Genomic DNA, 26,460 nt, shown 5'->3' on the forward strand with positions numbered 1-26,460 from the left:
TAATAAATCAAAAAGAACACTGACAAAAAAATTGTCAGAACCAACTTTTTTTTGAGAACTCAGGAACTTAACCAAAGGCTTGCAACAACCAGGCGTGTTTATCAGGAAAAATAGCTGAATCTTGGTAACAACAATAAGTTTTTTGGCATTTTAACTTGCTCTAATCCCATACTTTTCTCCTAGCCCCATGGAAGTCTAGAAAACCACTGCAACCACAGTGAAATCCAGTGGCTTAGTAACCTGTGGAGGGGGCAGAACAGGATTGGATCCTCCCCAAAGCCTCCCCGCCTTTTTTTTAGGTAACTGTTATTTGACCTGTCTCACAGTTCCCCTGGAAAATCCCACTCACAGGGCTTGACTTTATTTGACCTGACTCAGAGCTTACTGGGTATGTTTGTTAAAACGATCAGTAGCAATTTTTTTTTTTAAGATTTTATTTATTTATTTGACAGAGAGAGAGAGAACAAGCAGGGGGAGTGGCAAGCAGAGAGAGAGGGAGAAGCAGGTTCCTGCTAAGCAAGGAGCCCATGCAGGGCTCTATCCCAGGACCCTGGGACCATGACCTGGGCCGAAGGCAGCCGATTAACCAACTGAGCCACCCAGGCACCCCAAAAACTTTAACATCACAGCTATCTGACATAGTGATAACTGTTGGGTATAAACAACAAACTAACCAAAAAACTTAAGAATACCTGGGAAATGAGATGTCCATAAGGGGCAGAAGCTCCCTACTTATTCCTGGGAATCCAGAAGGACAAATGCATGCATAGTGCTATGCACATGCCCAGGAAATACCTGAGAATGAAGCTTTCACCTCTGGCTGAATTTGAGGCTCTCTGTGAGAAAAAAAGTAAAGGCTAAGACAGAGTTGTAAACTATCTGCCTGAGAGTCGAAGTCATGCTCCACCATTCACAGAGAGTTTCTTGGCAAAGTCTGGGAAACTTATTTAAGAAAATTAAATTTAAGGAAACTCTATCCAGTTATTAGCTGACAACTAAACTAACCAAGCTGAGATTCCAATAGCCACATACAACAAAGAATACAGACTTTACAGGCTTAGTTCAGGAAAATCACTAAACAAACAACAAAAACAAAAAACAAACAAAAAAAAAACCCTGGGTGTGGGGGGAATCTAACATCTAGACTTGCCACATATTACTTAAAATGACAAGGCATGCAAAGAAATAAGAAAGTATGTCCCAAACAGGACAAAAGTTTTAATAGGAACTGTTCCTGAGGAAGCCAGATGTTAGACTTCCTAAACAATTTTCTTGTGTAAATTTATAGCTATTGTAAGTATGTTCAAAGAACTAAATGTCAAAGGAACTACAGGAAAATATTAAGAATGCTGTCTCACAAAATAGACCATACCAATAAAGATACAGAAATTATAAACAGAAACTAAATAGAAATTTTGGAGTTGAAAAGCACAATAGTTTAAATGAAAAACTCACTAAAGGGTCTCAATAGCAGATTTGAGCTTGCAGAAGAAAAATTCCATGAATTTGAACATATGTTGATTAAGAGTGTCCAGTCTAAGGGGTAGGAAGAAAAAAAGAATGAATAAAAATGAGCAGATCCTCAGAGAAATGTAGGACACCAACAAGTATACCAACATGCATGCAGTTTGAGTCTTAGAAGGAGAAGAGGAGAGAAAGGGGTAGAAGAAAGTATTTGAAGAAATAATGACTGTAAACTTCACAAATTTGATGAAAAACATTACTCTACATATTAAAGAGCTCATTGATCCTCTAAATAGAATAAACTCAAACAGATCCAGCACCAGACATAGCTTGATCAAACTGTCAAAAGACAAAAACAAGAGCAGAATATATATTCCTCTCAAATGCACATGGAACTTTTTTCAGGATAGACCATATGATAGGCCATAAAACAAGCCTTTATACATTTAAAAGGATAGAAATCATACAAAATATATTATCCAGACACAGTGGAATGACATTAGAAATCAATAATAGAAATTTGGGGAATTCACAAATATGAAGAAATTAAATGCTTTTAGATTTTAAAAAATGGGTCAAAGAAGAAACCATGCAAATCAAAACCACAGTAAATGGTGACTGTATGGTGACTAACATAACATAATAAAAAGATGGTGGCTGTTAGAATGGCTATTATCAAAAAGATAAGAAATAACAAATGTTGGTGAGGATGTGGAGAAAAGGGAAGCCTTGTGCTCTCTTGTTGGAAATGTAAATTGGTGCAGCCGTTATTGAAAACAGTATGGAGGTTCCTCAAAAAATTACAAATGGGGCGCCTGGGTGGTTCAGTTGTTAAGCATCTGCCTTCGGCTCAGGTCATGATCCCAGGGTCCTGGGATCGAGCCCTGCATCGGGCTCCCTGCTCAGCGGGAAGCCTGCTTCTCCCTCTCACACTCCCCCTGCTTGTGTTCCCTCTCTCGCTGTGTCTCTCTCAGATAAATAAATAAAATCTTTTAAAAAATTACAAATAGAATTACCATATGATCCAGGAGTTCCACTTCTTGGTACTTACCCAAAGAAAATGAGGACACTAATTCAGAGAGATATCTGCACCTCCATGTGCATTGCAGTATTATTTATACAAGTCAGGATATGGAAACAACCTAAGTGTCTATTGATGGGTGAATAGGTAAAGAAAATATGGTTTATATGTACAAAAATATTATTTAGACACAGAAAAGAATAAAATCTTGCCATTTGCAGTAACATGGACTTTGAGGGCAATAAATCAGACAGAGAAAGACAAATACTGTATGATGTCACTTATATATGAGAAACATAAAAAACAAACAAAAAACTCCACAAACCCCCCCCCCCAAAAACCAAGCTCATAGATAACAGAGAGCAGATTGGTGGTTGCCAGAGGCAGGAGGTGGGCAGTGGGAGAAATGGTGAAGGAGGTTAAAAGGTACAAATTTGCAGTTATAAAATAAGTCCTGGGGATGTAATGTACAGCATGGTGACTATAGTTAATAATACTATATTGCATAATTGAAACTTGCTAAGGGAGTAGATCTTAAAAGTTGTCACAAGAAAAAGATATCAATATGCTTAACAATATGTTAATCAAAACGTAGATGGTTTAACCTAGTAGCCTTTGTTTAGTTAGCCTTTAATTGCAAGTAGCACAAATCAAGTTGAGACAGTTTAGGCAAAACAAAGGAAATTTGTTACAAGGAAGTATTTGTCAGGACTCTTTGGTTACAAGTGACTAATCGAACTCATAATAGTTAAAACAAAAGGGGACTATTTGGGCTCACATAGCTGGGAATTTAGATATAATTTGATCCAGGACACTATTCTACTTCCCAGCTTTGTGTAGTAGCTTTATTGTGTAGGCGGATACTTGGTATGTGATAGGCAAGATGGTACCTATGGTTCTAAACTCACACTTTACTTTAGCAACCAATTTCTCAATCCCATCAACCTTAATTCAAACCCCAAGGAGACTCTAATTGATCCTGGCAGCTTTTCTCTCAGTATCTTTATCTCTTTCTGAAGTCATGTGATTTCTTGCTCCTGCTTTTCTCTGTATGTCTGTTTCATTCCTCTTATAATAAAAATAGTAAACATAATAATAGCTAATATATATTGAGAACATATTGTGTGCCACACCCTATTCTAAATTTTTTACATATATAACTTAATTTAATTCTCACACCAACCACATAAAATAGGTCCTATTAATATCTCCATTTTGCAATTAAGGAATTAGAGAGTTAAATAATTTTGTCTAGATTTACATAGTTCATATGTGGTATGTTCATTTAGGATGCTTTTTAATTCATGTATAGAATACCCAGCTCAATCATATTTAAAAATAAGGAAATTTATTTGCTCCTGAAACAGGAACTCCAGGCTTCAGGTCTGATTGATTTGGCATCATAATGAGATCCTCATTGCCCCACGTTCCTCCTTTGTTTTTCCTTTGTGGTTCACAGTAATAGCTTCATTGTAAGGCTACTGCCTTTTGTGGCCATAGGATGGTTGCCTATCTGTTCTTCATGCTTCCTTGTTCATATCTAGTTTAAGAGTCACTCTCAAATGTCTCTCCCAGAAGAACAAGAAAGAACTTTTCTAAAAGTCTCAAATAAATCTCTTTTCCTTTTGTTTTCTTATTACAGAAATAATTATTGGCAAAGGAGATGCAAGTATTCTTAAACTAATGAGGCCCACCCTGAGACTGTAGTTAGTTCTCCAAATTACATTGTTGCTACTCAATTAGGAAGGGGTTGAATAGAATCAATGATGATGTCTACAACTTCTAAAGATGAACATCCCCCAAATTATCCATTTATAGACTGCTACTTGGTCAATTTTGAAAAAATGGGGTTTTTTTTAAAAAAAAAAAAAAAAAGAAAAAATGGGGTTTTTTTAAAAAAGATTTTTTATTTGACACAGAGAGAGAGAGATCACAAGCGGGGCGGGGGGGGGGGGGGGGGGGGGGCAGAGGGAGAGGGAGAAGCAGGCTCCTGGTCGAGCAGGGAGGCTGATGCAGGGCTCGATCCCAGGACCCTGGGCTCATGACCTGAGCCAAAGGCAGACGCTTAACCGACTGAGCCACCCAGGAGCCCCTGAAAAAAAAGTTTTAATAACAACATTTGTTTAAAACAACAATGTTTAATAATGATGTTTTAATAACCAGAAGGTATTATTGATCTCAACTTTAAAGATGTTGATACTGAGTCTCCAAAAAGTTAAATGACTTGCCTAAGTTTACAGAGTAAGGAAATGACCAAGGAAAGACTCAAATCTGTCTTTTGATGTCAAGTTCTTATATACTTTGCACTTAGTCTCAGTGTTCTTAAAATAACAAGAATAAAATTATTCTTTAAAACAATTTCCAGACATCATGACAATATAGAAATGTCTGAGGAAAAATATTTAAACTTTTGAAAGTCTTTAATATTCATTTTTAAAAATTTATTAGAAATAAAGAACTCTGAAGAAGATCAAGCTCTCTATCCACCTCTTCTACCTAGCAAGGTAGATCTCCGGCAGGTTACCATAATTCCACACAATGAGTGGAAAAGGATTCAAGATAGCCTTGACAGTTTGACAAGAGAAGCGGCATGTCTTCATGCAGAAAGAAAGGCAAAGAAAGAAATGCATTTCCGGTCCCAAGAAGTGGTAAAGCATTGGACTAATACGTATGCAGTAAGTATTAATCACCCAGGAGTACACATGCACTGAAGACTGACTCTTCTTTCTTAGTACTCTTTTATAAAGTATTTTTTACATGTAAAATCATAAAAAATACTTTGAAACACATTTTCAATAGCTTTATTTAGGAGAAGTGACATACAATAGATATATTTAAAGTGTACAATTTGATGTTTTGACATATTTACACACCCCTGAAACCATTATAATTAAGATAATGAACATACTTATCACCCAAAGTTTCCTCATACTCAGTTTACTCCCTCTCATTCCTCCCACCCTTCTTCAGGCAACTGATCTGCTTTCTTTTTTTTCCAAGATTTTATTTTTAAGTAATCTGTACACCCAATGTGGGCCTTGAACACACAACCCCGAGATCAAAAGTTACATGCTCCATCAACTGAGCCAGCCAGGCAGTCTTGATCTCCTTTCTTTCTTTTTTTTTTTTCTTTAAGATTTATGTATTTATTTGAGAGAGAGAGAGTGTGCACCTGTGCACACACAAGCAGGGGGTGGGGCAGAGGGAGAATCTCAAGCAGACTCCCTGCTGAACACGGAGCTGAATGCGGGGCTCCATCTCACAACCCTGAGATCATGACTTGAGCTGAAATCTAGAGTCCATCACTTAACTGACTAAGCCACCCAGGTGCTCCTGCCCTCATCTGCTTTCTATTATAAATTTCATTCAACACAATTATTTTGAAATTCTTTCATGTTGTTGTGTATATCAATTGTTCATTCATTTTTATTGCTGAGTAGTATTCTATTGTATGGACGTACCACACTTTATCTGTTCAATTGTTGATGATCTTAGCATCAACCAAATGTTGATATATGAGCTGTTTCCAGTTTTCGGCTATTATAAATAAAGCTGCATATGAATATTCATGTATAAGTCTATTTGTAGACATATGCTTTCACTTCTCCTGGGTAAATATCTGGGTAGAATGGCTGGATAATATTATGGTTGCATATTTAACTTTGTAAGAAACTTCCGAACTGTTTTTAAAAGTAGTTGTAATTTTACTTTCCAATAAGAAGTGTATAAGTGTTCTATTTTCTCCACATTCTTACCAAACTTGCTATGGTCAGTCTTTTTAATTATAGACATTCTGATAGGTATGAAGTAGTTTTAATTTGAATTATAGTTTTAATTTGAATTTCTCTAATTACAATGATGCTGAACATCTTTTTATGAACTTCTTTTCTTTTTTTTTAAGATTTTATTTATTTACTTGATAGAGAGAGCGATCACAAGTAGGCAGACAGGCAGGCAGGCAGGCAGAGGGAGAGGGAGAAGCAGGCTCCCCGCCAAGCACAGAGCCCAATGCAGGGCTTGATCCCAGGACACAGGGATTATGACCTGAGCCAAAGGCAGACGCCCAACCGACTGAGCCACCCAGGTGCCCCTTATTTTCTATTGTCTGTCTTCTTTGGTGAAGTGTTTATTCAAATCTTTTGCCCATGTTTAAATGGGGTTTGTTTTGGTATGCACCTAGGTGGCTCAGTTAGTTGAGCGTTTGACTCTTGGTTTCGCCTCAGGTCATTATCTCAGGGTCCTGGGATCAAGTCCCGAGTTGGGCTCCATGCTCAGCGCAGCATCTGCTTGAGATCCTCTCTCTCTCTCTCTCTAAACTAAATCATTAAATCTTTAAAAAATAAATGGGGTTTGTTTTCTTATTTCTTGTTATTGGGTTTAGGGAATTTTAAAAATATATTCTGAATACAGATCCCTTTATTAGATATTTGATTCAAAAATATTTTCTCCCAGCTGTGGGAAGGGACACAGAAACTTGTAGTACCTTGCTTTAGGAACAGTGTTCATAATTTATTCTTTTTTCTAGAAGAGGGAAAAATATCGTGACATATCATATATTACAAATATTACATATATCATATATTACATATATCATATATTATATATATTGCATTCTGAAAAATGCAAAACTACAGGGAAAGAAAACGGATCAGTGGTTGCCAGGGCCTGCAGATGGGGGGAGTGGTTGGTATAACAGGGCATGAGGGTATTTTTGGGGGGGATGGAACTGTTCTATGAGTGACGACTGTGCATTTGTAAAACTACACTAAAAGGGGTATGTAAATTATACTCTAAAAAACTTGATTTTAGGGAAGTACCTTGTCCATAAAGGGATGGGGGAGTGGAATATACTATATATACACACAGAAGTAGCACACTGTACATAATACTTTATATCTCCATGGATGTTAAAATATAAGAAGAAATATAGTAAATGTGGTAGAAATGTAGTCATAAAAACTGTTTTATAGGCACAGAGATTGACAAAATAATCAGAAGAGAGAGCCTAGAAACACTCACATGTTATATATGGGAACTTGACATATGACAAATGTCAGTCAAGTCAGAAGGGAAAGGATTGGGTATTCTATAACTAATACTGAGGTAATTGGCATATGGAAAGATGAAATTATATCCTTATGGTATAGAATATACAAAAATGAATTTCAGCTGGATGAAAGACTCAGATGTGAAAACTAAGACAGTAAAAATTTAAAATATAGAATATCTTCAGGATTTTAGGGTAAAGTAAGGTTTTCTTAAGACATAGAAAGTATGACCCGTAGAGGAGAAGAGAGACTTCATCTGACATGATACATTGGATAGATTCCTCATAGGTGTAGAAGAGCATATAAACATGCTAATGTTGATTTTTTTAAAGGAATAAAAATAGTAATATATATATTTATATAAATATGGAAAGGAACTTTGGAAGCAAATATAAGAAACTGATAATAGTGGTTATCTTTGAGATTGCTGATGGAAGTTAGGATTAGAGGGAGAGCTTCTCTGTATACCTTTACAATATTTTGGAGTTTTGAACCATGTAAACATGTTACCTACCCAAAAATTCAATTAAATTATTAGCTTATAAGTGTAACATCATATTTTATTTATTAATGATATATACAACTACAATAAAAACTCATAATGAAAGCTCAAATTATTTCATATGTAATGTTAAATTTTGTGAAATTAAGTTGAAAAGCGAAAACAGAAGACTGATTTTTTTCTTTTTTTTAGGGGATGAAAGAACAGAAACTCAAAGCCAAAAAGAAGCGTGATGAAGAAATAGAGGCAGAAAGACAAATTCTTGATATAGAGGAAGAAATACACAAACAAGGAGAAAGAAAAAAGGCTATTGAATTTGCAAAGCAATATCAATTTTACCAGACAGAAAGAGTGAAACACTTTCATGTACTACTTGGGTTTTCTTATATTTTTCTGTATATTTAACGTATCTATACATAATAGACTTTATTTTCTTAAAATGCCACAATTTTTTTTTTTTTTGTAGTCAGGACTTCTTCTTAGTAGAGTTATGAAAGAACGTGATGCACAGATTGAATCCCAAAAGAAAAAAATAAAATCAGATAAAAAATGGGAAGAACAATTGAAACTCAGCATTGAAAAAGCTTTTAAAGAAGAACAAGAAAGAGCAGAAAAACGACGCAGAGATAGAACGGCTCTTGCCAATGATCATTTAAAACAGTATGTATATATAAATTACCTTTTATTGTATCTTATTTTTCTCACAAAAACTTTTTTTTCAGATTATAAAAGTAATACATGCTGAAATACCTAGTAAGTAGGAAAAATACGAAGAATGGTTAAAAGTCTCTATTACTCTCTTACCCAGAGATAATATATTAATTACTATTGTCACAATAATGCTGCATAACAAACTACCACACAATCTAGTGTCATTCAACAGTAAACATTTATTTCTCATGCCTCCGTGGGTGGTTGGGCCTGGCTGTACAGCTCTTCTTCACACCACGGAACTGGGTGGGTTTGCTGGTTGCTGTGGGGAGGGCTCTGATCTGCTCCATGTGTATTCATTTTTAAGATCCAGGATGAAGGGACAGCAGCCACTTGGGGAAACTTTTCTCATGGTATTGACAGAGATGCAAGAGAATGAGCCCAAGCTTACAAGAATGTGGCTAAACTCAAAGGCAAAAGTCAAGGAAGTGCACTTGATCTACCATAAGTCTAAAGCAAATCATATGACCAAGTCTAACAACCGTGGAACAGAGAAACGGACTCCCATGGGAGTGGGAAGTGAGAGAGTGAATCTTTTTGAGCAATAATCTAATCTACCACAATAATCTGTTATTGTTTTGACATATTGGTATATAGCCATATGGACATTTTTTGGTGGTGGTGGATGGGGTCAGAGTCATTGAGCTATAATTTACATTTACTAATAAAATTCACCTTTTAAAAAGCATATAGCTATATAACTACCCCTAAATCAAGATATAGAATCCTTCCATCATCCCAAAATTTCCCTCATGCCCCTTTGCACTAAGTTATATTCTTCACCCTCAGGCCCTGGCAATCATTGAGCCACTGATACAGACTTTTTTTTCTAAGCATATATACTCATATTTTATAAAATGAAATTGGATCAATAGTGTCACTGTATATTTTTTTACTTACCAGTGTATCATGAGCTTTTGCTATATCAGTAAATAGAAACCAAACCTGAACTTTTGTTAAGAAGTAGCTACTATATATATCAGGAGAGGGGATTATATTTGTGTATAATTTTACTTACTTTTCTAAATAGCTGATACATGCAAATAGGAAAAGGCACAAAGGGGATTCAGTAAAAAGTCTCTTCCTCATCTACCGGCCACCTTGTTTTTCCAATGTGAGACTTACCAGTTTCTTTACATTGTAGTTTAAATGTGCATAGATTGTGTAAATGTATCAAAACATTTTAAACAATATTATACTTTTAAAGAAAAAAATTATTTTTGTACTTAAACATATCATTAATATATAATCATTATAGAATTACAAAATACAATAAAACAAAATGAAAATTAAAATCACAAGAAACTCTGTGTTCCAAAGTAGGTACTGTTAACATTTGGGCATATATTTGTCTACTTTTCAAAGTTATTTTTTTTAATTTTGCAACTAATAAATGAATATATACTTGTTAAAATTCAATACAGCAAAATTTGGAATAAAATTGAAAAGCCCATCTTCATATCCACCCTTTTCAATGTCTCTTTAAGTCCCATTTCCCTCTTCACAAATAGCCATTATTAATAGTTTTGTGACTACCCCTTCAGAATGTTTTATTACTATTACTAATATCTGTATACAGGGCATATTTAACTGTGTATATATTTTTAACAATGAATGTTTTACAGTGTATTTTTCTGTAAAAATACATTCATTTGTTCACTCAACAATATACCTTGAATATCTTTTTTGCCAGAATATATGGATCTGTCACATCTTTTACAATAATCATATTGTACACTAAGGATATACCATTATTTATTTAACTATGTTATTATTGAGGGAGGTTTGGATTTTTCCCTCCTCCATTTCTAACAATGCTGTAGTGAACATCCCTGACCATATATATTTTGTAACTTTTGTGCAAAGATGTAGTTATGTAGGGTAGATTTCTTGAACTGAGCTTGGATTTTACATGTGAAGAGATACTGCAAAATTGCCCTCTGAGAAGGCTTTAAGTATGTAATCATCAATTATATCTGATACCCTTTTCTTTATGTTATAATCAGTTCTGGGCAGTACTTTTTTTAGAATTTAAAGGACCAAAAAATAGTATCTTTTAATTTACGTTTCTCCTAATTTCTAGTGAGGCAGGTTATTTTTTCATGTTTAAATATTCATCTGTTTTGGTGTTTATCATAAATTGGTTACTCCATTGTTCTCCTGTGTAGGTTGTTTTGTATTGATACGTATGTTTGTGATTGATTAAAAACTGATTAATAAGCAGTTTTTATATATGTTGGATATTATAATCTTTATTAGACATATATTTTTGTCATCTTTTCTGAATGGTGTTAGTATTTTCTTTTTAAAGATTTTATTTTTAAGGGGCGCCTGGGTGGCTCAGTCTGCCTTCGGCTCGAGTTGTGATCCCAGGGTCCTGGGATCGAGCCCTGCATCGGGCTCCCTGCTCGGCGGGAAGCCTGCTTCTCCCTCTCCCACTCCCCCTACTTGTGTTCCCTCTCTCGCTATGTCTCTGTCAAATAAATAAATAAAATCTTAAAAAAAAAAAAGATTTTATTTTTAAGTAATCTCTGTACCCAACATGGGGCTCGAACATACAACCCTGAGATTGAAAGTCACATGCTCTACCAACTGAGCCAGCCAGTCATCCCTGAATGGTTTTAGTATTTAGAAGATACTAATTTTTATGTGCTTAAATATGTCTCTTTTTGTTATTATGGTTTTGAGTTTTGTATATATATATTTACTTCTCATAGTCACAAATGTCTGAGTGACATAGGTATCAATTCTCAGGACACATGTGTTGCCATATTGTGTAGTCTTCATTTCTTGTAATCCTTAGTAAAAAGAGAAGGGAAACCTCTGGATTTATTGTAATTTTTTTTCTTTGTCAGTGTAGAGACCCAAGATTTATGCAAGTTAGGGACAGAGCCATTGGCAGTGTGCCACGTTTGAGAAATCTCTCTTCTGTTGGCTGTTGTGGCTCTGAGATAGTTACAGGTAGCAGACTGATCTCCAGGAAATTGCCTGGCAAGTGCTAACACCTTCACAGGCCATCTACCTACCTATAACCTTTGCATGTAGATTGTGATCAGGCCACAGGAACCCCTTTCCTTGTGGTCTTTCCATGTGCTGCTTAGAGGTTCCAGCAGGTCTAAGGTTTGTTTGAGTTGTTTCTTTGGCTTATCTTCAGTGTAGTCTAGGAGATGTTGATCGGGCTCTGAGGTCAGCTTAAATTCCTTTCCTTTTCATGGTGGGCTCTGTCTTTGTGAATGATGGCCAAGTATTACTTAACCTGATTGTACTCTCAAGTGCCCTTTTTTTGCTGAAATTTCTTGAAAATTCAAGTATAAGTTAAGACTTTGCTTTATTTCATTTCTAGTAGTGATATAAAATTTCTTCCATTCTGTTGGTTGCATTGTCGGGACTCAGGAAGGGAAGGATATTTGACATGTGGGCTTGGATTGCCAATTTGCAAATTTCCAGAAGTCCTACATCTTAAATTTATTAGGAAACATTCAATTCTGTAATTGAAGACAACAAAGGAAAATGCAAATCTATTATTATAAATTTTTTTAGGCATATGAATTTACAGAACTATCACCAAGTAGTATTCTGTTGGATGTTGATTCATGTGTCAGTTTTATACAATTCAGAATGTGTGTCACTTAATATACTGTAGGAATGGTGATGAGCCCACAAAAAGCCTCTTTAAGTCAACAATAGAACTGGAATACTAACACTGGTATTAACCTGAATAGATACAGAGGACCATGTGGTAGAAAAGAGAGGAGGAGAGTTTCCCCCCACTTTCTTGAATAGTAAGAGTCTATTCAGGGGCACCTGGCTAGCTCCGTTGGTAGAGCACACAACTCTTGATCTCAGGGTTGTGAGTTTGAGCCCCGTGTTGGGTGTGGAGCCCTATTTAAAATTAAAAAGAAAAAAATTTAAAATAAGGGTCTATTGAGGGGAAAATTTTTAAGATAGGCTATTTATTCATTCATTAGCAAATTCATTTATCCAATCATCCATTCATTGTTATAAACATTTATTGGACAATTTCCATTTGCCAGCCACTATTCTAGTAACTGAAAATGTGAAAATGAATACAATTGTTTTTTTTATTTAAGAAGTTCACAATCTGGGGAGGAGGTTATAAATATGGAACAAATAATTAGGGTATAATAGTAGATATTTTGGCAAATACATATACAGAATGTATGGAAGCATATAAAATGGACATCTGATCTTGTCTAGAGAAGGGGCTAACTTTTAGAAAAGATCAGTTCTAGCCAAAGTATGAAAACTGAACAGGAATAAGTCATGCAAATAGTCGGGATGTAGAAGTATTTTAAGCAGAGGAAATAGCAGGGGTGAAGGCCCAGAAGTAAGTTAGAGTATGGTGGATTTGGGTAACTACAAGTAGTCAAGATGACTATAGTAAGAGGCCTAAGAGAGCAGCGTTAAAGAGACTGGGGAGAGGCAAGGGCCAAGTCATGATGTGCCATGTATCTAAGGTGTGCCAAAATTTGGAATGACTTTCCACTTTGAGAAAAGACCATATTTTAATTCTTTTAATCACAAAGAAATGGAAATGAGAGGATACCAAGAGGCAACACTCTTTTGCATGCCCTGGTAATTGTATTACCAAGTGCTATTCAGGTATTACCTGGTGGTGATTTAAAATATGTCCACACATTCTTTGATACTCCTCCCTCCAGAGGGTGGAATCTAATTCGTCCCTCCCTTGAGTGCTGGCTATACGGAGTAACTCATTTCCAGGGAACAGAATGAGTAGAAGTTATGATGTGTAACATCCCGAGAGAGATGAAGATATAAAAGGCATTGTGGCTTCCTTCTTGCTATCTTGGATCACTCATTCCCGAGGATGCCATGGCGTAAGGACACTCAGGCAGCTCTATGTAGAGGTGCATGTGGCAAGGAGCTGAGGCTTCCTACCAAGAGATACGTAAAAATGGGTTCTCCAGCCTCAGTCAAGCCTTCAGATGTCTACTACTCCACCTAACATCTTGACCGCAACCTCTGGAGAACCACCCAGCTAAGCTACTCTCAGATTCCTGAGTCTCAGAAATGGTGTGAAATAATAAATGTTTATTATTTTAATCCATTAAATTCAGGGGTAATTACTCAGCAATGGATAACTAAAACACACTGTACAGCTGCTGGCCCTGTGCCTGAAAGTGAGATTTCACACATTTTTAAAACAATCTCTAGGCTGCAGACCTGGGCAGTCTATTCCATTGTTGGGCTTTCAGCAGTATAAGAATCTGCCTGTGGCTCACAGCCCAGTGGGCATAATGAGGATGGGGCAAATGAAGGCCTCTAGTGACACCAAAAATCCCCAAATGGAGGGATTTTGAGAATCTTAAGAATCTTAAACATAATTATTGAAAAGAAATTTAACAGTATCTGTAGATTATTATACTGCATATAATTCTATTTCCTTCTATTGATAGGTAAGCATTTCTCCGGAAAGGGGCCAATAGACCTTGCTTAAGAAGAGCTCACTTAGTTACTGTTAATCTCATCAGCTTCTCACAAGGAAAAATCATCATAGGATAGTTTGCATCACTTCTCCCTGGATAAGATCATCTAGAGAAAAAGCAGAGAGAGAGAGATGAGGGCTTAAGTGATCTTCATCCATTCTAACGATTAAAAAACCATCTTAAATCTAATAACTTCCACATTTTTAACTCTAGTTCAGACCACTCCTTTGAGTCCCAGCTTCACACATCCAACTGCCTTTAAGACATCTCCATTTGGAAGTCTCATAGATATAAAAAGTCTAAAATGTGTAATATGAAATAAAATTTTGATTCTCCACCCTCACAGTGGACTTTCTAGTGGCATCCTTATCCACTCAGTTGTTCAAATCAGAAACCTAGGAATACACCTCAATTCTTCATGTTCCTTTATTTTCCACAACAAATCTTATCAGCAATTGATGTTGGATTTTTTTTCCAAAATGAATCTTAAAATTACTGCTGTCATCTTAGTCCAGGCCACCTTCATGTCCCATGGATTATTGCATCAACCCCTTAACTGGCCTCCTGTTCTCTCTTCCTAAGTCCTTTTCCTTTCATCATCCAGAGAGATTTTATTAAAATAAAAATTGATCATATTATTCTCCCACCTAAAACTTTTCAGTGGCATTCCGTTCATTTAAAAGAAAATGGAAATGACCATCTCCCGCAAAGCCTTGTGTGGTCTGGCCTCATCTTGTCAACCTCCTTTCCTACCACTCCTTCCCTTCACTTATTCTACTTCTATCATACCGATCTCCCAGGCCTTAAGCACCTGTCAAACCTTTGCTTGCCTCAGGGCCTTCTCATAGGTTTTTCCCACTGGCTGGAATTTTGTTCTCCCATTCTTCATCAGGTGGGTTTCTCACCAGTTCAAAGAATCTTCTTCTAAAATTCTAACAAACTAAATATACAGTAAAATTTTTTTGAAAATCTAGTATTTTTAGGGCAATCATAAACCTGGTTTAGCTGTAGCGGCGCCTGGGTGGCTCAGTCATTAAGCATCTGCCTTCGGCTCAGGTCATGATCCCAGGGTCCTGGGATCGAGCCCCACATCGGGCTCCCTGCTCAGCGGGAAGCCTGCTTCTCCCTCTCCCACTCCCCCTGCTTGTGTTTCCTCTCTCGCTGTCTCTCTGTCAAATAAATAAAATCTTTAAAAAATAAAATGAGACCTACAAATAAATAAATAAATAAATAAAATCTTTAAAAACAAAACAAAACCTGGTTTAGCTGTAGCCGACGGTGACTTTTTTCTTAGCTCCTCCCAAAGAAAGTGACTGCAGCTCTGAAGCTGCTTACTCTGTACAGATGTATCAGCTGGGGATCTCCTGTCGTGCACTGGCTTCCTGATACCACATGCACTTACTGGCTCACCTGTGTGCTCCTCCATGGCACTGGGGAAGGGGATTTCCCCCTCTGCAGCTGAGCGATGAGACTCCAAGAAAAAATTCTTTTGGATTGGGTGCATATGAAAGAAAGGCTTATTCCTCAGTCTTTTTTTAATGTAAGTGTGTTGTTGATCTACCCTGTGTCTACCTGTTCAGGAAGGAAAAAAATTAGAGACAGCAGATAGAGAATGGCAGGGGAGCAGCCTGCACACTGGACTGGCCGACAAGGATGCACGGGCAAGTAGGCATCTCAGGCTGAGCTGCCTTGCCAGTACACAGAGGCTTGATTGCCAATGAGGGCACTCAGAGTTTGCATTAAAGTACTGATGGTGGAAGCTCATGGTAGTGATGGTGATGGAGCTGGGAAGGTGGGTTGAAGAGGTAGAGCTGGAGCTAGATCTCCCAGATCACAGCCCTGCAGTAAGGAGGGTGCTCAAGGATCTCTGAAGAACTCACAAGTAAGCCCTGCATGGCTTACCACACAGAAGGCATCAATAGCTACTGAATGTTGGCTAGACGAAGAATGACAGCCAAGGTGGCTAGCCCATTTCCTAAGAGGCTAGACCCGTAGTGCTGAAATTGAGAAACACTAAGGATTAAAGACTTCTCTGTAAAATAATGTCACCATCCCACTATACTGTCATTCAGTTACCTAGTTCTTTCTAAAGGAAAGGAACATTTGAATCTGGTATAGGACTTAATTTTGATCAGGAATGAAACAAATTTTGGAGAAAGGGAAATATTGGCAATTCTGGGCTAACCAAAATTAGATTTGGCTTTAATTACTGCTTTTTATATATCTGTTCTTGTCCCCAAAGAAATTTACAAATTTCCCCACAGCTTCAAATCATCCCAGGTAAGAATCTAATTCATTTGTTCAAAATATAACCTATTTTTCTGCTTTGCTCTCAATTTTAGTTATGTTTTTACTTTAGAATCAAGGAACATAAAGAGGAAGAAGAAAGAAGGAGAGAACATGAAGAAAAGGATGCTAAGGAAATAAAGCGACAAAATGCATTATATGAAATAGAAATGAGGAAAAAACTAGAAAAGAAAAAAGAAGAGATAAATGAAAGCAGAAGACTGTTTTTTGTAAGTTAAAAATACAGCATTTATTCAAAAAATGTATAAAGTCCAGGGGCACCTGGGTGGCTCAGATGGTTAAGCGTCTGCCTTCAGCTCAGGTCATGATCCCAGGGTCCTGGGACTGTGTCTCACATCAGGCTCTCTGCTCAGCGGGGAGCCTGCTTCTCCTTCTCCCTCTGTCTGCTGCTCTGCCTACTTGTGATCTCTCTCTCTCTCTGTCAAATAAATAAATAAAATCTTTAAAAATATGTATAAAGTCCAATGCATGACTTTTTTTTTTTTTTTTTTAAGGTTTTATTTATTTGACAGAGAGGGAACACAAGCAGGGGGAGCGGGAGAGGGAGAAGCAGGCTTCCCGCCGAGCAGGGAGCCCGATGCGGGGCTCGATCCCAGGACCCTGGGACCATGACCTGAGCCGAAGGCAGATGCTTAAGGACTGAGCCACCCAGGCGCCCCAATGCATGACTTTTAATATATTTTTTATAAATAATTGTGGAGTAGAAAACAAGTTGTCATTAAGTTGGGTTTCTTTTTTTTTTTAAGATTTTATTTATTTATTTATTTGAGAGAGAGAGAGAAACAGCATGAGAGGGGAGAGGGTCAGAGGGAGAAGCAGGCTCCCCGCTGAGCCGGAAGCCCGATGTGGGACTCGATCCCAGGACCCCGGGACCATGACCTGAGCCGAAGGCAGTTGCTTAACCAACTGAGCCACCCAGGCGCCCTTAAGTTGGGTTTCTAAGTGTACTTTTGGGGGAGCTGCATTTGCTATGGATTTATGTGGATGTGCTCTCATGCATGAACAAGAAAGAAAAGGATGAGACTTTTTTTTCAAGTAAATACATTTTCATATCTTTTTTTTTTAAGATTTTATTTATTTATTTGTGAGAGAGAGAGCACAAGCAGGGTGAGGGGCAGAGGGAGAAGCAGACTCCCCACTGAGCAGGGAGCCTGATGCAGGGCTTGATCCCAAGACTGCAGGATCATGACCTGAACCGAAGGTAGATGCTTAACCGACTGAGCCACCCAAGCGCCCCACATCTTCTTATCCTTTAAATGAGAGTTGTGAGGAATGAATCGGGTGATGTGTGTTCCGTGTCTGCTCCACTGTTAATAAGTGCTCAATAAATGTAATAGTTATTTTGTGCCTATTGCAACTCACTTTATTTTGTAATTTTTACACTTTTCTTTAAAATTAGTTTTTATTCTTAAGTAATACATGCACAGAATTTAAACATCAAACACCACCAAAAGGCTTAAAAGAAGAGTAGCAGTTCTTTGCTTTACCCCTTCTGCTTCAGGGAGACAGCCACTTCCAGGTTCTTTTAGTTGTTTGTTCTGATACGAAATTATATTCTAAATTATCTGCATATTTTAAAAATATATCAAGTTCTAAAGATATGTGTCTTGATTTATCAGTTTTAGACATTGTCCCTCTGGCCTGGTAGTTGAGGATTTAGCTCTTTTCTAATGCTGTCCCCTTCCCCTGAAATAATCATGCCATAATTTTAGCTAAATCATTATTATTATATAAATAGTGTTCTCTGAAGAGCCAAGTAATATACCATGATTATATTTCTTTGCTTGCATAAATGTTTTTCTGTGATTAAAATAATTGTGTGTTTGCTTTGATGACTATATACCTTAGTTTTTTCCCATATGTTCTCTAAGTTGTCAAATGTATATTGATACTAGTTTTCAAATATTCATCTAAGTAATATTAAATTATCTATGTTCTTGATTTTCTTAGAGCTCCCCCATGCAAGTCCTCCATCCTTCTCTGGGCCTCCTGCCCAGCTGTCATTCTGGGACTTCCCTGGGTCACTTTCCTGGGCTGCAGTTCCCATTTCCCCTGAATCCCATGCCTTCCTTTTTCTTAGCTTACTTCTTCACCTTACTGAAATACATCTTCAAGTAACTTCCTAAGAAAGGGTATACAGATCAATTTTTAAAATTCTTGCTTGAAAAGGTTGTCATTTAAAGTCATATTTGCTTTATGGTTTGACTGGATATAGAATTCTGGTTCAGAATTCAGAATTTTGTATTCATGGTTTCATGATCATCTGACTTCCAGTATTGCTGTTGAGAAGTATGATGCCACTTGGGTTTTTCAGCCTATTTATGTGATCTGTTGTATTTTATTTTTCTCTCTCTTTCTGAAAGATTTCTGGGTCATTTTTATTTCACAGGGACATACTTTGGTATAGTTGTTTTTATTATTTTGCTGAGCATTCAGTTGATGCTTTCAATCTGGAAACATATATTCCTTTCATCCTGGAAATTCTTCTTATTTTATTTCTTGTATAATCTTCCATTTTGTCTCTTCTGTTCTAGAACCCCTCTGATACACATTGGACTTTCTGAATTGATGCTGTAATTAAAAAAAAAAAAAAAAAACTTTTCTCATTTTTTTAGTTAGGGGAAGGCTCAAAGGTAATAGTACCTTAAATAAATTAAAACTTTGAAGTGCAGAGTAGTCATTCCAAGGCTAATATGGCAACTCCAGAATCAACAGGGACTTCAAATGGCTTCTCTTTTTTTGCTTTGCTATTCTTGGAACATAGATGGCTTCTGTCCTCAAAGTTGCCCCATGGCCCTGAATGGCTGCTGGAGCTCTTGCCCTCATATCCACATTCTAGGCAGCAAGAAGGACAAAAAAGAATGCCCAACTATCTGTTCTCCTTTTAAGGAACATTTCCAGAAGTTTCACTTAACGATTTCCACTAAATCTCATTGGTCATAATTAGACATACTTAGCTGAAAAGAAAGCTTGGAAATACAGTCTTTTTAGATGAGCATGTTGCCACTCTGAACAAAATGTGGGTCCTGCTACTAATGCAAAAAAGAAGAAAGAATCTTGGGTAGGCAATTAATTGTTCCTGCCCTTTTTGGTTTTTGTTTGACTCTGAGAGTTATTCTCAACTTTGTCTTTTAAACTTTCTATTGAATTTTAAATTTAGCTACCAAGGCGTACCTGGGTGGCTCAGTCGGTTAAGCATCCAGCTCTTGATTTCGGCTTAGGTCATAATCTCAGGGTTGTGGAATTGAGCCCCGAGTCGGGCTTCATGCTCAGCACAGAGTTTGCTTGAGATTCTCTCTCTCCCTCTGCCTCTGCTCCTCCCCGCTTGCTTGCTCTCTCTCTCTCAAATAAATAAATCTTAAAAAAAAATAAAATAAGCTACCAAATTAAGCTACCAATTAGCTACCAGAGTTTTAATTTCCAAGAGTTTTACCTGTAATGCTATTGTTCCTTTTCCATAAAATCTTATTCTTGTTTCATGGATGCAATATGTTTATCTCTCCAAGATACTTTGGAATGGGACAGACCTTTGAATGCTAACTCTGCCACTAACTAGCAATGTGACCTTGAGCTGAGGCTTTCAACTTTTAAAAATGAGAATTAAGTTTGTGTTAATTAACTCTATTCTTTCCTATTAAAAAAAATCTGTTTGAACATTACAATAAACTTAGAAAAAAAACAGCAAAATAAAACTTTTAAGAAATCATTCAAAACAATCACCTTTAACAGTTTGATATTGTTATTAGCTTTTCATGTTCACTAATGCTTCTCCTAACCAGATTATGGGCTTTTAAAAGTAATAGCCATAAGATAGGAGAGTACTTAAGAATGCTAGGTGCATAGTAGACCCTGAGTTATAAATATATTGGAAGATTAAGTGTTGCCTCTTCACTTGAATTGGTTTCTACTTATAGTAACTAACACACTAATATCTATATATCCAGGCTATTGTGTTCAAAGGCACCTATTTTTATGATGGCTAACTCAGGCTGGAGTCATGGAATATATGCTGATATGAACAGATTTTTATTTTGAAAAATAATGACCTATATTAAAATGTTTTGTAAGACTATATATCTGTATCTTTTCTTGTGTATATGGGAAAAGACAGTCTGGACAAGAAACTAGTTTCACAGTGATCAAGTCAGTGGAGGAATTAGGAATATAGGGAGACAGACAGTGGATGTGGAAGGAAGGACACTTTATACTGTGTATCATTTAAATATTTTTAATTTGTGTACCATAGAAGTATATTAACTATTTAAACATTAAATGAAAATTTATGAAAATATTTAATGTATTTTTTCTGATTATAGAATTTTTTAAAGATTTATTTTTTTAAAGATTTTATTTATGAGAGAGAGAGAGAGAGCAAGTGAGGGGAGGGGCAGAGGGAGAAGCAGACTGCCTTCTGAGCAGGGAGCCCGACATGGGCTTGATCCCAGGACCCTGAGATCTTGACCTGAGCCAAAGGCAGACAGTTAACTGACTGAGACACCCAGGTGCCCCTTACTTATTTATTTGAGAGAGAGAGAAAGCACAGGGAGGGGCAGAAGGGGGAGGGCAGAGGGAGAGGAAGAGCATCTCAGGCAGATTCCTTGCTGAGTGTGGAGCCCAATGTGAGGCTCGATCTCACAACCCTGAGATCGTGACCCCAGCCGAAACCAAAAGTTGGCTGCCTAACTGACTGAGCCACCAAGGCTCCCCTAGAATTATTTTTAATTACATATTTTAAAGAAATGAGATATTTGAAAGGAAATACAGAAAAACATTAAGATGAAAAGTCACATATATAATCTCATACCCCAGAGATAACTATTAACATTTGATACATTTCTTCCAGTAGTATATACATTATAAACTTGTACCTATATATGTACTATATATATATATATATATATATGAAATTTGCTATGTAGTATTTTATATTCTCCTTTCCCCCCACTTACCCATTATATTATTTGTATCTTCCCATATCATTGAGAGTATAATTTATTTAACCGTCTCTTCATTATTAAAGATTTAGAAGTTTCCAATTTTTCACTCTTATAAATAACTTTGGGATAAAGTACATGGTACATAAAGCTTAATGCGTATCTCTGATTGTTTCTTTGGGATAAATTCCCAAGAGAGAAATAACTTGGACCATTTGATAGGTTCTCATTAGATATTCATATGTTGAAAGATATTTTTCTTTGTGATAATACACAGTTTTTTTCCCCAAGGAACATATGAATGACAAAAATACCATCAAAGCTGTAGAACGGCAGCAGCAAGAGGAGGAAGATGAAAAGATTAGAAAATTTATCAAAGCAAAAAAGCGTCTTACACAAATAGGGCAAGAAAAAGAAGCTGAAACACACAGGTAAGCTTTTAAAAGTAATTCATATAATTAATAAAGTACTATCTGAAATTATTATAAATCAGAAGTTGTGATATGAGAGTAATTTTTAAGAATAAGTCATTATAGGGCACCTGGCTGGCTCAGTCGGTTAAGCGTCTGCCTTTGGCTCAGGTTGTGATCCTGGGGTCCTGGGGAGCCTGCTTCTCCCTCTGCCTCTCACTCTCTCTCTCATAAATAAATAAATTAAATATTTTGGGATGCCTGGGTGGCTCAGTCGGTTAAGCGTCTGCCTTCGGCTCAGGTCGTGATCCCAGGGTCCTGGGATCGAGCCCCGCATCAGGCTCCCTGCTCTGCAGGGAGCCTGCTTCTCCCTCTGCTTGTGCGCTTTCTCTCACAAATAAATAAATAAAATCTTTTAAAAAAAGAGTAAGTCATTATATATAACTAGGGCATTTAGTGACATGATGATTTCAGAGTTAGGTTTCCCTTGGAATATCAAGGACATCTATCTGGTGGATGGTTGGAAATAGTGAAATCTCTGCTGTAGGGGAGGGATATGAGCTAGAGATGGCTTTGTGAGCCATTGATATATAAGTGGTAGTTGGAACTGTGGATACAGCTGAGCTCACCTATGGTGAGTAGGTAAGAAATGAAGGTGGCATAGTCCCTTGGGAGGAAGAAGATCACGCGAAGACCAAAGAATAGTTTCCGGAGATTGGAAGAAAATCAGAGAAACAACAAGGAAGGAGAGTTTCAGTAAGAGGAGAGCAGTCATTGGTGTTAGATCAATAGAGGGATTATATGAGATTTTTAAAAAAGATTTATGTATTTATTTTAGAGAGAGAGTGGGGGAAAGGGGCGGGCACAGGGAGGGAGAATCTTAAGAAGACTGCACTGAGGGGCGCCTGGGTGGCTCAGTCGGTTAAGCGGCTGCCTTCAGCTCAGGTCATGATCCCAGGGTCCGGGGATCGAGTCCCACATCGGGCTCCCTGCTCAGTGGAGAGTCTGCTTCTCCCTCTCCGTCTGCCTGCCTCTCTGCTTACTTGTGCTCTCTCTATCTCTCTGTCAAATAAATAAATAAAATCTTTAAAAAAAAAAAAAAAAAAAAAAAAAGACTGCACTGAGTGTGGAGCCCAACAGGGAGCTTGATCTCATGACCCTGAGATCACAATGTGAGCAGAAACCAAGAGGTGGACACTTAACTGATTGTGCCACTCAGGCGCCCCTAAATGAGATTTTAAAAATGAAATGTCAGATATGGAGGTCATTGCTTACCTTAGTGATAAGTTTGGGATGAGGTAAGAGAGAGGAGGCCAGTTTCAGTACACTGTGTTTCTGTCTACATTCTACTTTTGCCTTGTGCAGAGCATTCCAATGGCTTTATATCACATGTAGAGTATTTACTAAGGCCCATAAGGCTCTCCACCATCCTAATTCCCAGCTGACCCCAGCCTCATCTCTTGGACTTCATCTTGTACTATTCTCTCCTTCTTTGCCGCCTCATCACTCACACTGGACTTCTCCTGTACCCTCTCTGGGGAATGCTGACCTCCCTAAACTCTTTCAAAAGGATCATTACTCAGATGTTGCCTTCTCAGTGAGGCCTTCCCTGACTACCTTAATTAAAATTACAGCCCCACCCCCACATTGCTTATCTGTTTAATTGCTTGCTTTTTCCTCATTGCGTGATATAGCACCATTTTAATTATTTACTTTGTTCACTATCCCTCTACCCCAGCTGTAATGAAAGTTCTAGAAGAACAGAGATTTTTAATGTTTTTGTTTACTGTTATATCCCCAGCACCTGGAATAATGTCTGGAACATAGTAGGCAATCAATAAAAGTGTTTAGAATATTGTTGTTGAAAGTCTAGATGCAAAGTCACCTTTCCCATGAAGCCTTCCTTTTTTCTCATCTGCCTATATCACTTTCTAGCTTTCTCATTGGCATGTGTCACCCTTTGCCATGTATTGTTATTTGCACAAATGTCTTTTCTCCACTTTAGACTGTAATTTCCTTGGGATAGGCACTGTGTCCTTTCTTATCATTTCTCCCACACTGCTTTGCAAATTCATTCCATAAATTAGTGAATCTGTCACATCTAAATTTAAAAGTATTTTTTGTCCAATCCTAAATGAAAATGCCCCTATTCCTTTAAGAAATACCTAGTTATGGTTAATGATGTGCCAGTCACCATGCTTGGCTCTGAACTAGAGAGAGGACTTACCCATTCTCTGAGCTCAGGAATCTCATAATGTAAAAGGACAGTTGTCTATCTTCATATAAATAGATGAAGTCAATAAAGTGCTATGAATAAATTATAAACAGACTATATAGTAAGAGGATGGATTTATTCAGGATTTTAATAACTTTTACTAGATATTTTTGAGGTTTCATTTAAAGAAAGGCTGTTGATTTATTTTATAACCTAAGCCTCCAATGTTAGAGTAAGCAGGGTGTCTGATTAAGTATTTTGAAAATTTTTTCATTGTGAGAATTTTAATACTTTATTTCCTACATGCACACACGCGTACACATGCACGTACACAAGATATTATATGTATTACTCCCTTTGGATTTTTAAAATACGCTTTATTCTAAAAATAAAGTATTAAAAATAGTTTCCACTTAAAATAATCAGTACATATAAGGAGCATTGGGGCTCCATTCAGTTTTGTAAAAAACTATAAATTATCTGATTTTTTTTTAAAAGATTTTATTTATTTGACAGAGAGATAGAACACAAGTAGACAGAGCGGCAGGCAGAGGGAGAGGGAGAAGCAGGCTGTCAGCTGAGCAGGGAGCCCCATGCAGGGCTTGATCCCAGGACCTCTGGGATCATGACCTGAGCTGAAGGCAGCTGATTAACTGACTGAGCCACCCAGGTGCCCCTAAAATATCTGATTTCTAATGAAATTATATTGGCTCCATAACAAATCTATTCATGAAGATTTAACAAGTGATGGTTATTTTGTTATAGGCTAATGGAAGAAAGGAGAGAAAGAATAAATAACTTCCTGAGTGAACTAATAAAAGAGAAACTTGACAATGAAGATTTGATTATTGCTAGAGATACTGCAGAAGCTGAGGCTGAATGGGAAAAAAGAGAAAAAGAAAAATATGAAAAAAACAAAGCAGAATTAAAAGCGATTGCAGAATATAGAGCTGTTGTGGTAAGCAATTCAATTACGACAAATAAAAACTAAAAAAAAATTTTAAGTCCTTTCCACTGTAGTTTCCACTCCCTCTCCCTCTCTGACAAAAAACTAGCAAAGATTTGAAAAACAATGTATGAGTTATCTTCCTATACTCTTGAAATCAGACCATGTTTAATTTCTAACAGAAGATCATATGATAATCAATTACAAATAAGATATTGATAGACACAAAATAATCTCTTCTGTTTCAGAACCATCTGAAATGCAAAAATTGTTATTCACTTAATATACATTTGAGTGTTTTTAAGACTAACCAAATAAAAATAACCCATTTCTGTATTTCTTAATCCTTCAGATAATCCTTATCTCCTACATAATTGACTGTCATAACATTTAATTTGGATAGTTTATAAACATTATAGCAGCTAATTTTTTACCTACAAATATTCTCCTACCTTGAGAAGATCTTGCTATTCTGTTCTTGTATTTTATTTTTTAAACCAGTATCACTCAAGTTTTCATTGTGTGTTTCCTGTTATTTGGGAAATAGAACAAAACCAAAGTAAACTGATCATGTGGGAATCAGCCCAGGTACCTGTAACTTCTGCCCTTGTATTGCTCCAGGCTTTCTGCTTGTACTATTCTTTCTAACTGTGCTTTATTAGAGAGCACTGGTTGATAAAAAAAAAAAAAAAATGTTTCCCTTTGCTTTTTAACATCTAGATGAAAAATAAAGAGGAAGAAGAAAGACAGAGGAAACTAGAGGATAAAGAACAATTGCTGGCTATCCTGAAAGCAGATCGGATTTTCCAGGAGCATGAAAAGGAGAAAAAACGCAAAGCTGATAAAGAACGACAAGAAGTTCGAGATGCCCATATTCAGCAAATGGTAATTATTCTTAAATGTTTATACTTATTTTAACAGTAAATATGTAATGTAGAGTTCATGCTAGTTTTCTCTTTCCCAGGTGGTTTCATCTGTCAAATAAGATCAAATGATCATTATGGTTATGACACAATAAAATATATAAAAAATGTGAAGTTAATTTCTCTTTTTATATGTATTGAAGTTCCCATATTAGGTTTATGTCTTTTGCACAAATATTTATCCTTCCTTAGTGTCTATTGTGCTTTAGTAAATATTAAAGAAAATGCAATTGCATACAGCAGGCCATGATGCTTATCTTCTTCGTTTTACTTTTTTCCCCCCTCTTTATAACTATAGGCCAGAGATTATGTTGATTGGGATCTCATAGGTTTCAGAGTTGGGGTGATAGGGGTACCAGAGATTTTAGAACACATATAGAGGACCTGGCATCCAATCATCTATGACTTAAAACTGTTTTCCAAAATGGCTATACCATTTTCCATTCCTACCAGCAACATATGCGAGGACAAACTGTTCCACATCCTCATCAACACTTGCTTTTGTTATCCT

General features: G+C 36.8%; 1 protein-coding gene across 2 annotated transcripts in view; it reads left to right on the forward strand.

The window, feature by feature from the left end:
• CCDC173 (coiled-coil domain containing 173) overlaps window positions 1-26,460 on the forward strand; it is a 35,177-nt gene that overhangs the window by 1,896 nt on the left and 6,821 nt on the right. Inside the window, exons 2-8 of one of the 2 annotated variants that reach the window (XM_032408430.1) lie at window positions 4,934-5,160; window positions 8,228-8,401; window positions 8,502-8,695; window positions 16,574-16,730; window positions 21,747-21,886; window positions 24,846-25,038; window positions 25,747-25,911. In XM_032408430.1, coding sequence (XP_032264321.1) covers window positions 4,934-5,160; window positions 8,228-8,401; window positions 8,502-8,695; window positions 16,574-16,730; window positions 21,747-21,886; window positions 24,846-25,038; window positions 25,747-25,911 — 1,250 coding nt within the window. The remainder of the gene's footprint in view (window positions 1-4,933; window positions 5,161-8,227; window positions 8,402-8,501; window positions 8,696-16,573; window positions 16,731-21,746; window positions 21,887-24,845; window positions 25,039-25,746; window positions 25,912-26,460) is intronic. The other variant, XM_032408439.1, reaches the window with a different exon arrangement.

The sequence above is a fragment of the Phoca vitulina genome, unplaced genomic scaffold, assembly GCF_004348235.1.
Source record: "Phoca vitulina isolate PV1807 unplaced genomic scaffold, GSC_HSeal_1.0 scaffold1, whole genome shotgun sequence".
NCBI classification, from domain to species: domain Eukaryota; kingdom Metazoa; phylum Chordata; class Mammalia; order Carnivora; family Phocidae; genus Phoca; species Phoca vitulina.